Below are 12,675 nucleotides of genomic sequence, written 5' to 3' on the forward strand. Positions count from 1 at the left end.
GGGCAGATTGTTGGACATTGTGCAGATGGGTGGGGGTTCAGACATCATGTGAATGGGCGGCATCTCATAAATGATCAACATTTACAGCAATGTATATTCAACCAACTCCACAGTCAAAAACATGTAAACTATTGAAGCAGCATGCCCAACAACCCATGCAATGCCCACCACCTAGCATAGAAATGGTCAATTTGTCGACCCCAACCATTGACAACATCAGCATATTTCCAAATATTTTCAATGCAGTAGTTTACCTGCTCCTCAATATGGCCATCAAGATGGTCTGCAATTGGTGCCTCAGGCAATGGCCATAAGCCCTGGGCCATCATCAACTATTTGCAGTGACAAGAATAAGTGGCATACCTTAAAAAAATCCCAGGCCATGGAAAACAATCCCTTGCCTTGCAATCTTTGGGAATCTGCTGCATGTGGGGTCCAATGCAGGATGATGGTGCTGATATTGTCAATTATGCTAAATGCGCTAAGGGGAATTAGCTGCATTTGATCGTGGAAGCTAACCTCATCATCTTGGTGTCTGAGGTACACATGGTAGCATGCTGGGAGGGGAGGAGTATAACTGGCATGCAACACTGTCACCAGAATCAAGCTATTAAGCTGATTCTGAAGGAATTATGTATCAGTCCCACATTGTGAAAAATTGATGTAAAACCTACCAAGTCCATTGCTAGGTTTGCAAACCAATGCACAGGCCATCCCACAATATTGGCAGTCTGCTTCAGATGTACAGAGGCCACCTCAATCCAGCATGCCAAGTAGAGGATACTCATCTCTACCACAGACTGGTGAGATGGGTGTGATTGGCTGGCAATGAATGGCTTGGGACAATTTTCAAAGGTGGAATGCAGATAATGAATGACTTCCATCAAATTGAGCATATTGATGAGTTGAAGGCCCTGAGAGGCTGCACCATACTGGTTCCTTGCAGCTGTGCCCAATTCTCTCACAATGGCATTCACAGCCTGCACAAGGTGCCTATCAAGGGTGGGATCAAACGGTGTGTCACTGGGAGTGGTGTTTCTGTGATAGTGAGATACTGCAGCATGTAAGGCATGCAGGACTAAAATTATCAATGTCAAAGGCATATCAGATTAAGCTCATGCCCATACCTTGATCGCATCATGGAACAGGTGCCAATCCCCATTGTTCCATTTGAAGAGATTGCTGTGCGGTATCACACACCAAAGGTGTTTGGTGAGGTGGACATGGATGTAGCTGATGAATGGAGGTGAAGACCATAGCCCTCATGCGAAGAAGGACAGCCAGCAATGTTGGCAGTCATCCCTCGCACAAGAACAAGTTGTCAATGCCAAAGAAAAAGGAGGAGGCAAGTTAAGCGCCAATAAAATTCTTAAGCGCCTGTGTACAGCATTCCGGTTTTCGACGTATCTCCACCAATTCTGCAGACACCGAAACCATTCCCACACTCGCTTGTAGTGCTCAGCCACGCGATCCTACCTTCCAAGATTGAAAAGGATTTGCGCACTCCACACGTTTCTACAGCACTCCCTCCAAAAGATGCTCATTTCGCTAATTCTTCTGATATGGCTGCCTCCACATCAGTCATTTCGCTTGTCCCCTTTGCTAGGGACCATGGCTACATATATCTACCAGGGGTTCCTACCAGCTTCCGTCCTGAAGCGTCCTGGTACATCCCACCCTCATCTGCCCCCTCTCAGCCCATCCAGCTTGGACAGTGTGTTCTTTTTGTCAGTATGACCTCCAGGAGGACATTCTTTGGTTGCCTCAGGTCTGTCATTTGCTTGGAAAGGTCTTATGTGGTCGTTTCAGTCTCTCCGGTCCAAGAAGCATATGGATCCTTCCTCCCTGCCACCTGCAACGTCTTCATACCAGTCTTGTCCATCATTCTTCCAAAATTGCGACAGCTACAGTATAATCTACTGTTCTCCACTCTCCCTGATCGCATCCATGACGAGTATGATGCACATCTTGCCTCCTTGTTGCAAGATACAGCAGAAGATGCTCCCCCTTCATCCTCTCTTCCAACAGAGCCTCATTCATGAAGTTTTTATTTGCTTCACTGAGAGGATGGTTCGGGGGGGAAAGTTGCAATCCCCTATGCTCCTGTCACCCCACAGACCCCCAAAGCTTGACCCCTGTTGACATCTGACTCACCCTGTCTGCTTTTGGATGTACTGTATCGGCATCAGATCAGCGCTGCCTCTCTGTCATCCCACTTTGGCCTAGAAGCGATCTCTTCAAGATGTGACATGCACAGCCTCCCCCTAATGCAATTCCAGTGCACTTTCCCAGTTCCTGACATTGCTTGACTCATACTTTGACATTCTGACTGTCTTTGACTCACCTATTGCCAATACTTACCAATCTTTTGACTTTGCTTACTGATTCTTCGCTTTTTGGCTTACTTATCCTTACCAATGCTTACCAATGCTTTCCAAGATGATTACCCATCACTTACACTCCTTACTCATCAGTTACCAATTGCTTACCAAGTGTTTGCACCTTGTTTTCCATAGGCAATGCCCCTGTACTGTATATAAGTCACTGTACTTAGGTAGCAAAAAAAAAAAAAAGAAGACATCAGAGAGCCCCTCTTGCTTGCAATTTATCATCTCTCAGTAAATCATTCATCAGCTTCGATAGTTGAGACTTTATTAAGGGTCTAGCTATCATCTACTTCACTTATCATCATCTATCATCCATATACTTCACTCCAAGCCCTCCCTGAGCTCAGTACAGCTTAGGACATTGAATTAAGTCATCATCCATCCTTCTGTAGGCTGACAGCAGTCTACCCTATTGCTTTCTATCACATTCTTGCTCCCTCTTTGTCAGGAGCACCCCCAACCCTCAGCACTCATCTTTGAGTGTTGTAGCTCGCAGAAACCCTCCCAAAGAACAGGTTCTACCATCTAGGTACCACATAGGCACACCACCACTTGCTTTTGTTGTCTTTTGTGTTGGTTTTGGTTGGTTTTCACCACTGAACCACACTTTGACTCACAGCGGATGGAAGATCACCTACATAATCAATGGATATCACTGATCACATGAATAGAACCAAATCAATGCTCACCATTGCATATTTCCTCGAAAAGATCCCTCATCTCTGATTGTTCGGGCATGCCAAAAGTCAAATGGTTTGTGCCATTGTCCTCATCTGCTGCCAAGTCAAAAGATTCAATGGGTACATTTGAAATGAGTCGGGGAGGCATTGGTTCCCTCATATCCTGCAATTGAGCAAGCAGGTTAGTTGGAGAATCAGGTCAAGGAGATCAGTCCCTCAGATTTGATGATTCACAGGTGATGGGCAGAGGAGATGGTTCCTGCACATTCTGCAAGTCTGCCAGAAAATTGACCTGCATAGTAACATCTTGTGCAGGTGTTGAAGACCCATCCATCCTGGTTAATTTCTTGTGCATGACTGGTGGTGCTGATGGTTCCCATGCATTCAGCAATTGCTCAAGTAGATCCATGTTCATACCATCCACTGGGGGAGCAGTTGGTTCCCATTCATTCAGGAACCAATTCATCAAGTTGTCATGTGGATCTATTACTAGAAAATGAGTTTGTTTGTTAGCTTGAAGGGCAATCATGCCAACTCACCAGCCATGATTCTGCCCTCTGCCAGAGCAGTTGGCTCCCTTTCCTGCAGGAACTGATCCACCAAGCTTTTGCATGAATCTATAGTGAAAGAATGTTTGTTGTTTAGCTTGGAGAGAAATCATGTTCACTCACCAGCCATGATATCCATGTTTGACCCCACCATATCTGCCCATCCACTTGAGACAATTGGTGGAGGGGTTGGCTCTTGCAACTCATGCAGTTGTACTAGCATCTCCTCCAGATTTTTGGACTGCTTCATGTGGGAGCTAGATTGCCTTGGCTCAATTGGTCTTACATTAGCTGTGGATGGCTTAGGTCACTGGATCCAACAATGAAGACAACCTCACCTTGAAAATGGAAATGAACTTGGCAGGACTGTTTGGCAGACATATTTGACAATGATGGTTTCACTGATAGGTCAATGATCAATCAAGATTTAAACTTGTAGGAACAATGGCAAGAATATCATTCACACTGTGGGAAGCAAGGTTGGACAATGGCAGACAGAGCCAAATTTTGGGTAACAGCAATACATGGGAGATGAGCAGAAATATCTCCCTACATAGATAGCTACCAGTCACTTCCACATGGCCAATATGTGGACCTGTCCTGCTCAGCTCTCTGCTCAATTGTCATGCTCAACCATCCCACTTAACTATCCCTCTCTCTGATATCAAAGATGCCTCTCACAACCACCATGGTGTCATGAGCTACTGTACATGCCATACACTTGTATTCTAATGTGTCACACTAGGCTAAGCCCTCTATAGACCATGCACAAGTTCCAAAAAAGGTTTCTGCTCTGACTGTTTGAGGGATTCGACAACTACTTCTGCTTCTGATTGCTGCCTGTTTGCTTGCATGATCTCTTTGCATCAGGAGATGGAACATCTGCATCTGGCCTTGCAGGGGCCTTTCTGACATGAGATGACTTCCAGGTGCTCCCAGGGACCCCCTGTTTCACATTTGCAGATGCTGCATTGGTGGTCACAGATCCATTATGGTTGGACTTGGATGAGTATTTGGCCCCAGGTCGACATCAATTCATGTCTGGCTCACTAGATTCTGACAGAGCCTGCTTAATATACAGTGCAAACTTGTTAGCCATAACAGCTGATTCAACATGACTGAACTTGCCTGGTGTGTGCACTTCAGGGCAGATTTCAGCTTTCCACCATTTTTTCTGCTCATTGACCCCTCCTCAGTTGGGTGGTCAGTGAAAGGAATGCTCTCCAATCCATCTTCATCTGCATATTCTGAGTGGTCCTGTAGTTCAGTTGTGTACTCGTTCCCTGAGTGCAGATCAGGGTTTGCTGTGAATACAAGTTACAGTGGGAAGCTCACTATTCAGGGATGTTGCCATTTTCTTTGAATTGGATAGGGTGGGCAAATAAGTGTCTTCATCAGCTTCATCATCAGAATCATGGCCATTGCTTTCCTGCCCATTATAGTCAGTTAGCACTTTATTTTTCAGACAATGCACTGGGGTCTTTGCATGGGCTGGAGGTGCAGAGAGCTGCTCACTATGGGAACCATCAGCTGGTGGGGGATTTGAGTGGGAATGAGAAGGGAATGGTGTCTTGGCATGGTTTTGCCTCCTGCCAGATACCTGAAGACCAGAATCACTTTAGTGCTGATCTGTTGTGCATGAAAATCACACATGGCACACCTTTTTAGTAGAGGGACCATCTGTTCCAACATCACTCACCTCAGCCTTGCCATGATCATCCAAACTATCATCCACACTGTCATCTGTGCTATCATCCATGCTATCATCCATGCTATCATCTGCTACTCCCTCTTCCTGCACTTTACCCTTGCCCTTGACATTTTTCCTTCCAGGATTCTTTTTGCATTTGGGGGCAGGTGTCTTTTGGTATTTCTGCTGCCTCACAACCTGGAGGGGTACCAAAGTTCTATCCACTGGTGGCTGCAGCTCACCAGATCAATCAATCCATTTCTGAAATCCAAACACATCATTTGGATGGGATTCCTGTCACTTGCACCAAAAGGACAGTAGCTGGGTAGCTGTTGTCATCCACATGTGACTTGGGTCATGGTTGAAGGTAAATCCTTCAGGAAGATGGTGGGCTGCTATCATTTCCACTTGATGATGACTGAAATTCTTGAATGGCACTGCTGACAAGGGATTTCCACATGCTAATCCTGATAGCACTCATCAGAGATTGAGGACAATAAATACTCTGGCCACTCACAGTAGTGAGCAGTCACAAATCCATGAACCATTTTTTGTAGTTGGTCCCAGCTAAGGCCCACAATTTCTCCTATCTAAATCTCTCCATTGGCATTTTTCACCAATTTCACAGAGTCAACCTTGCCCATCCTCACTGCTTTGGCTGCTGTCCTTTTCCAAGCATGTTCAGGACTTGACTCACCATCATGCTTGGGCAGTGTTCCTGGTTCCTCAATTGTTTCCCCAAGGTACTCTCACCAGCTTCCTTCCAGTGTGTGGACATCATTGAAGGGGATCCCATCTGCAATTTTGTTATTGAAGTCCATACTGTCATTGCATGGGTCTTACCTAGGCCTAGAGGAGAATATGGTGGACTCATGTGCATGACTTCTACCAATCATGATCTATATCTACCTCCAGTTCTCCAAGTCTTGACTTTCAGCTGCTTCACCCAATGGCCTGGGGTAGGACCAATCATTCTCATACCCTTTTGAGTGCTTCCCTTGGCCATCTGGAGGTTGCTGATTTCACAGTATGAGCTCAGTTGTTAGAAATGCTACTGCTAGTGCAAGTCACTTTATCATTTAGCTCTATCAATGTCAGTACCTTAACACATGTCAGGGCATAAATACAAATGAAACTACACTGGCCTTGCACAATGCATGGTGCTGCCTTCTTATTACTGCTCAATCCCTGCCTGCACATTCCCTTCCTGCTGCAACATTACCTGGGCACTTTGCCTGGATTATGATGGTGAATTTGGATGCTATATTAGCTGATGAAGGTGAAATGAGATGTTCAGTATCAATATAAGTATGGATATGATTGGGCAAGCCAACTGACAGCCTGGATGCAAACTGGGAGCTAATCCACCTTTGGGTGGGATCCTGTCAAAGAGATCAGCCTGATTGGATATTTCAGTTGCTTCATGGAGGTCTGAACAAATTCCTTGGCATGACCACACTAGTACTGAAATGCATTGAGACCAAACAAGGGCATGAAAAAACTTAGTAGCCAACCATCTATTATACACCATTATACATCATACCACATCATACTCCATGGAGTCCCAGTACAAATCAGATGCCTGGGATCAGACAGAAAGAGATGATGCTGATGGTGAGTGAGACATAGAACCATCAGATGTGGGGGAAAGGGAGGAAGAAAGGTTTGAAGTGGAAGAGTTGGAGATCCTTGGGCACTGATGCCAGGAATGGAGGCAAGCAGGGAAGAAGAAGAAGCCTGCAGTTCTGCTATCCATATGGGAGAAGATGCAGTGATTGGACAGGAACAAGGAGTTGAGAGGGAGCAAAGTCCAGACCAAGTGCAAGGTATGCTCTAAAAGTTCTGATTTGGATGCTCACAATTCAAAGCACCCTTGTAGCTAATACAAGATTTGTTGAAAAAGCCCCTCTGGTCAAAGAAGCCCCACATTACCCTTAGATCCAGTTACAAATACTCTGTGCAGGCAGTGGTCCATGAATTGCACCAAGAGCAAATACAGGAGAAGCTTGCAAAAATGAAAGTAGAAGAAGGCAATACCCATGGAAGCAAGCAGATCCAACAGTATCAGAATACATTGATGGCTTTTATTCAGGATGACCTGACAGAGGAACAATTGGATGCAGCTGAAGATATAGCAGAAAGGTGGAATGGGCAGGAAGGCCCCACACCAGAGACAAAAGCAAGGTGCAATTGTATAAGGTCAACTTCCCAGTCTTCAATTTATCCTGGTTCCCAGGAATGCAGCCAAGTATGGGTACAAGTATGTCTGAAACTTTGCGATGGAGATGTGGAGGTATTGTGGAATGCACATAGTGTGTATGGCTGGGTGGAAAAATGAGGAAGGAACTATACAGGCATGATCAAACAGCCAGATCCAACAACCCCTGTCCATTCTCCCTGATCCTCACCATCCAAGCATTCAAGGTCTCACTCCCACAAGTACTTTGATGCATGGGTGGATTCAGCCTTTGATGGACATGAAAGCATGAGCCCACCAGTCCAGCAACTGATGTTACTGTGGAAAAAGGTATGCAGCAGTTCACCAACCCAAAAGTGGACTTCACATGGTGTGTCAGACACAGACCAATTACATCTGTGAATGGGTTCCACAGAAGGGGGAGTTCTTGAAGATAATCCTGGAGCTGGAAGCCTCCCCAGAGCCAAGGAACTGCACCTGGTGTGGCAATGACAGGGTATACAGATGTCCAGATTGCTTGCATCAGCCCCTATTCTGCACAGAATGTTGCCAGAAGAGTCATGAGAGCCTGCCTTTCCACAGGATCCAACAGTGGACAGGGGACTTCTATGAGGAATCTGCCCTCCACATGGTGAGAGATCAGTCAGTTGCCCAGAATTACATTCACATCAAGACCCACAGACTGGCATTCAGATGCACCTGGGACATGGCAGAGCACCCTGTCCCCATGCAATCACACAAGCCCAGCAAGCAGCAGGTGAACCTCTGCCCATGGATGATCAAGAGTGGGAAGATGTGGAAGATATTGAAGAAAACCCAAAGCACCTCCATCCTCCAGCAGGGTCAAGATATCTCACCATCATGGATGTCACAGGTGTTCATTTCATTGTAGTGAATTGGTGTGAATGCAAGACTGCAGAAACCTGATACATACAGTTACTCAGAGCCAAACTATTTCCCTCAATGTTCAAGAAGCCAAGCACCACATTCACATTCGTGGTCCTGGATGACTTCCTGAGGGACAACCTGGAATGTGGAACATCCAGTATGAACTATTACAGCAAGTTGCATTGGATCACATCCAGTGTGTTTCCACACCTCATTCCAGTAAGATTTGGTATTTTGGTTCCAAGTGTTGGAATGTCTGAAGGGTCAATCAGGATAGATACCATGAGCTTCTGCAGGTTGCATGGAAATGGCAATACCTCAAGCTACTTAAATGGAATGGATTCTGTGGGACAACCAGGTCAGCAGAGAAAGGCAGACTGGCATTATTTTGTGCAGCATGCCCCCAGCCTGGAATAAATGTTGATACTAATGAGGATTTGGACCAGTAAGTGGCTCCAATAATGCAATCCTCATATGCTGACCTTCTCCAGCTGGTGGTTCACCCACACAGTAGTAATGGACAGAAACTTTAAAGCAGAACACATGCATGAGCAGAAATCTGAAGATCAGGTGTGGTTGATGGACAGACTAGGTTATATGGTGACCAATCTGCACTATGTGGACTATTTGAAGGCCACTCCACATATTGCAGAAGTATGAATTCATTCAACCCATGCAAAACATGATCTGAGCTCAGGCACAGAAGTCCACCTGCAACAACCACAGAGCTATCAGTCAGGCAAACACAGCCTGGGGAAAGCTTCATGCAACCAGAATTGGGGCGACTGCATGTGCATGGCATGGATGCTTTTATCCACATTGTGTTGTTGACTTCCAAAAAGGAGAAAGGTATGAGGTTGAATTGTCAATTTTGACACCTGCTGATGGCACTGCAGACAGTTGAACATGGACTACTACTCTTTGGCAAATGCATTGGGATGCAATATGGAAGGGATCAAACAAGTGGTTTGCTTCTATGACATTAACTGCTACATGACAAATCTGCAGAAGCATGTGGGTCAAAGTGAGATGATTGATATCCTGTCATCACTTCAGATTATCCCTGGAATCAGCATATGGCATGTGCATGGGCACAAGAAGGAATGTTATGCATGGTATGCCCCACTGTTCATCAAGGGGGCTGGATGGGTAGACAGAGAAATCATTGAAATGTTGTGGTCCATCCTTAATGTGGCATCTGCATCTGCACATGGGATGACCTCACCACACTGCCAAGAACTGCTGGATTTCCAGATGAATGATTCCAACTTCATGAAGATGATTCAGATTGGTTAGTCTGAGGATCCACTTGTAGCACACTCTCTGACATCCAAGATTAAGCAGATAGCCTATTGTGGAAGCTCAAAGCGGCTCGAGCAGCAGTGCCATTGGCAAGGCAAGCATATATAAAGCTAGATGAAGCCTTGACTGCAGAGCAGTGAAACAGCTGGCGAATGCAAGAGATTTGTGCACTGCATGATTGTGTCAATGACCCATCTGTCATGGACATCTTCAAAGTTCAATTAAGGGCAGGTATGGTGTCCGCCTTTTTGGATAAATGCAAAATACTGACATATCATGAGAAGCACCAACAGTGCATGCCATCAAACTAGCATTATTGGAGGAACCAAGACCCAGTGGAAGCCTACATGGAGCAGCTAGTTGGCTAGCATGCAGTTTACACTTGGAAGAGGCCATAACCTCACTTCACATGGACAGAAAGGACATTGGGGAATGGGCATCGGAATTGAAAAAATTGGCTATGGCACACTGTGCTGATTGAATTGCATCTGAACAATTGGGTTTTATTGCAGATGCTGTGATTTACTTGAAGCTGCACCTTGAAGCAGGCTCCAACACTTCCACCAGCAAATCTGTACAGCAGACTGCATTTCTTGACACAAATTCAGAGCAGGATTATGCTTTGGATGATGGTTTGCTGGACAATGTGGGGGATGAGTTGCCCGCTTCAGATGGAACCCTGGCAGGACTGCAGGACAAATTGCCACTTCCATCCACTCTTGGCATTGATGCATGTCAAGCTTGAGGGCTTCAAAATCTTGCAGAAATGGAGCTGAAGCTTTGCACAGGTCAAGCTAATGATGCACTACATGGCCTCCATCTTACATTGGCAGACAAGGTGGCTGTCTTTTGGGGGGTGGTGCACACAGCTAAGAGCTATTCTGCGAAAACTTGGGCCTGGGATATGATCCACACTATCAATGTCTCAGTAAAACAACAGGCCACAATTTATAATCGATGCAGAGATGCCATGGTTGTACTTGGTGTGGGTGCAGATATCTTAGGACATTATCATGAGCTTCATAAAGAAGACCTGGCTGTGCAGACAGTGGCCTTCTCCCAAAATGCACAGGAGCACTGTGGAACCCATCTTCCATGGTTTTGGTTGATCAATGTCCCATGGGACACAGAATCAAAGAGTTGGATGTCTGAATGTATGTTGACCTTACTGTTCAACAGTGCTTTAAGGTTGATGAACTTCAATTAGTTTATCGCATTCATTGGCTGTGAGCAAAATCTGTCAAAGATTGTTGGGAAGAAGAGGAAGAGCTCATAATATCAGAATTTCAATGGGCTATAAGTTTCTTCAGATTTTGAGCAAAAGAATGGCATAAGATACAGATGGGAAGCAGCACTATTGGAGCTCCTGGGGTGTGGTGCTATGCAGCGAGGCAGAGGATGATGTATTCAAGGTTGGCCAAGCATGCTGAATGCAAATGGCAGGCCATGAATGTGACTGATATTCAGTTTGTTCTGGAGAAAGATTTGTAGTTAAATGTTAGCTTAATGTGAACCTGCAGTTTCCATTCCCTGTCCTTGCATTCCACCCTGTAGCTGATGGGCAGGTCAGCAGGTACTTCACAGGAGATGTCCAGTGGCAAGCTAGCCCATTTGTTCACCTTTTGCATGTTTTATTTCCATTGTGGATATGTCTGGTATGACATGGGTATGTATGTCATTTGTCTTGAAAGGCTCATGCATCCATGGGCTGAGATGAATGGCAACAAACCATTGTTGGGAAACAGAATACTCATTTCTCACTACAGAGGGTGAATTGGTCACTAGTGACTGGCTGAATGCCCTTGGTTGTATTTCCATCTGCAGAGAAATATTTATCTGCTCATTTGCCAAGCTTCTGCCTATTGAAATACATTGGCTCCTGCAATAGCAGAATGCAATGTTTTCCCTGAATTGAACCTTGTGAATCTCACAATCTGCTCATTTGCACATGTCCCACCTGTGGGCATACCTTGGATCCTACATTAGTGCAATGAGAATATTGCTTTGCATTTGCATCTGATGACCAATTGCTCTCAGCCTTGCATCTTGCACAGTCTGCTCATTTTGAAGGGTTCTGTCTATCAGGATCCATTGAATGCCATGTTAGCAGGTCAAGACAGTCCATATCAACCTTGCATATTGTGCAGGCCACTCATTTGGAAGGGTTCTGTCTATTGGGATCCACAGAATGCTGTTTTCACAGGCTGACATCTTTCTTTGCATCGTTATCCTATTATTAGCTGTTATCTTGTTTTGTAACTCTCAAGTGAATGCTGTAAATAGCATAGCCCACTCATTCACCAGGTGTCTGTCTATTTGGATTCATCAGTGGCCATATTAACAGACTGAGACTATCCCACTATCTCATTTTTTAAGTTTCAAGTTAACTATTCTATGTCAAAAAGCCATGCATTTGCTAAGCTTCCACCTATCAGGATACATTAGCAGTTGTTTTAGTAGAATGAGATTATCCTTTGCAATTCTGTTGGCTGTCTAGCCATTATTGTCTTTTTCTCACTCTTAAATAAAGGTTGAATATGCGATGTGGCATGAGTGGTCAATTAAAATGGAAATACAAAATGACATTGTATGTACTGTGGAGGAGTAAAATGATAGACAGCCTCATTCACCCTGCTGTCCTATCTGCCCTTGTCTCATCTGCCAGAGGCCCTAAGAGATTGATGAGATTGTCACCCAATGCTTGTCCATATACCTGAATATGCAGAGCCTCTAGCTCACAAGCCATCCTGCCCAGCGTCTGCATGGTTTCATCCTGTTGTATTTGGAAATCATACATTCAATCCTCATAGTATTGGCAGTGGGCCTCAGCATCGTGGAGTCAATGTTCCAAATCTTTGATTTGCTCTTCAATTGTGTTGGACATTTGCAACACCTTGGCAATTGGGGCACAGATGGGTGACGGTGTGCTGGGAGTTGCAGTGGTTGCGAGTTGGATGGGTGCTGCTGTTGTCAATGGGCAGGT

The 12,675-nt window shown here is 45.2% G+C and overlaps 1 protein-coding gene across 1 annotated transcript; it reads right to left on the minus strand.

Moving 5' to 3' along the window:
* Positions 1 to 128: 128 nt before the first annotated feature.
* F5J12DRAFT_780976 (uncharacterized protein) lies at positions 129 to 1,225 on the minus strand (the record flags this gene model as incomplete). Its single annotated transcript, XM_051742520.1, has 5 exons — positions 129 to 332; positions 364 to 495; positions 520 to 621; positions 675 to 1,054; positions 1,201 to 1,225. 5 exons carry the CDS (start codon positions 1,223 to 1,225, stop codon positions 129 to 131), a joined length of 843 nt encoding a protein of 280 aa, XP_051602761.1.
* Between the last annotated feature and the right edge of the window lie 11,450 nt (positions 1,226 to 12,675).

The sequence above is a fragment of the Pisolithus orientalis genome (assembly GCF_024613125.1).
Source record: "Pisolithus orientalis strain OTSU chromosome Unknown F5J12scaffold_6, whole genome shotgun sequence".
In the NCBI taxonomy this organism is placed as follows: Eukaryota; Fungi; Basidiomycota; class Agaricomycetes; order Boletales; family Pisolithaceae; genus Pisolithus; species Pisolithus orientalis.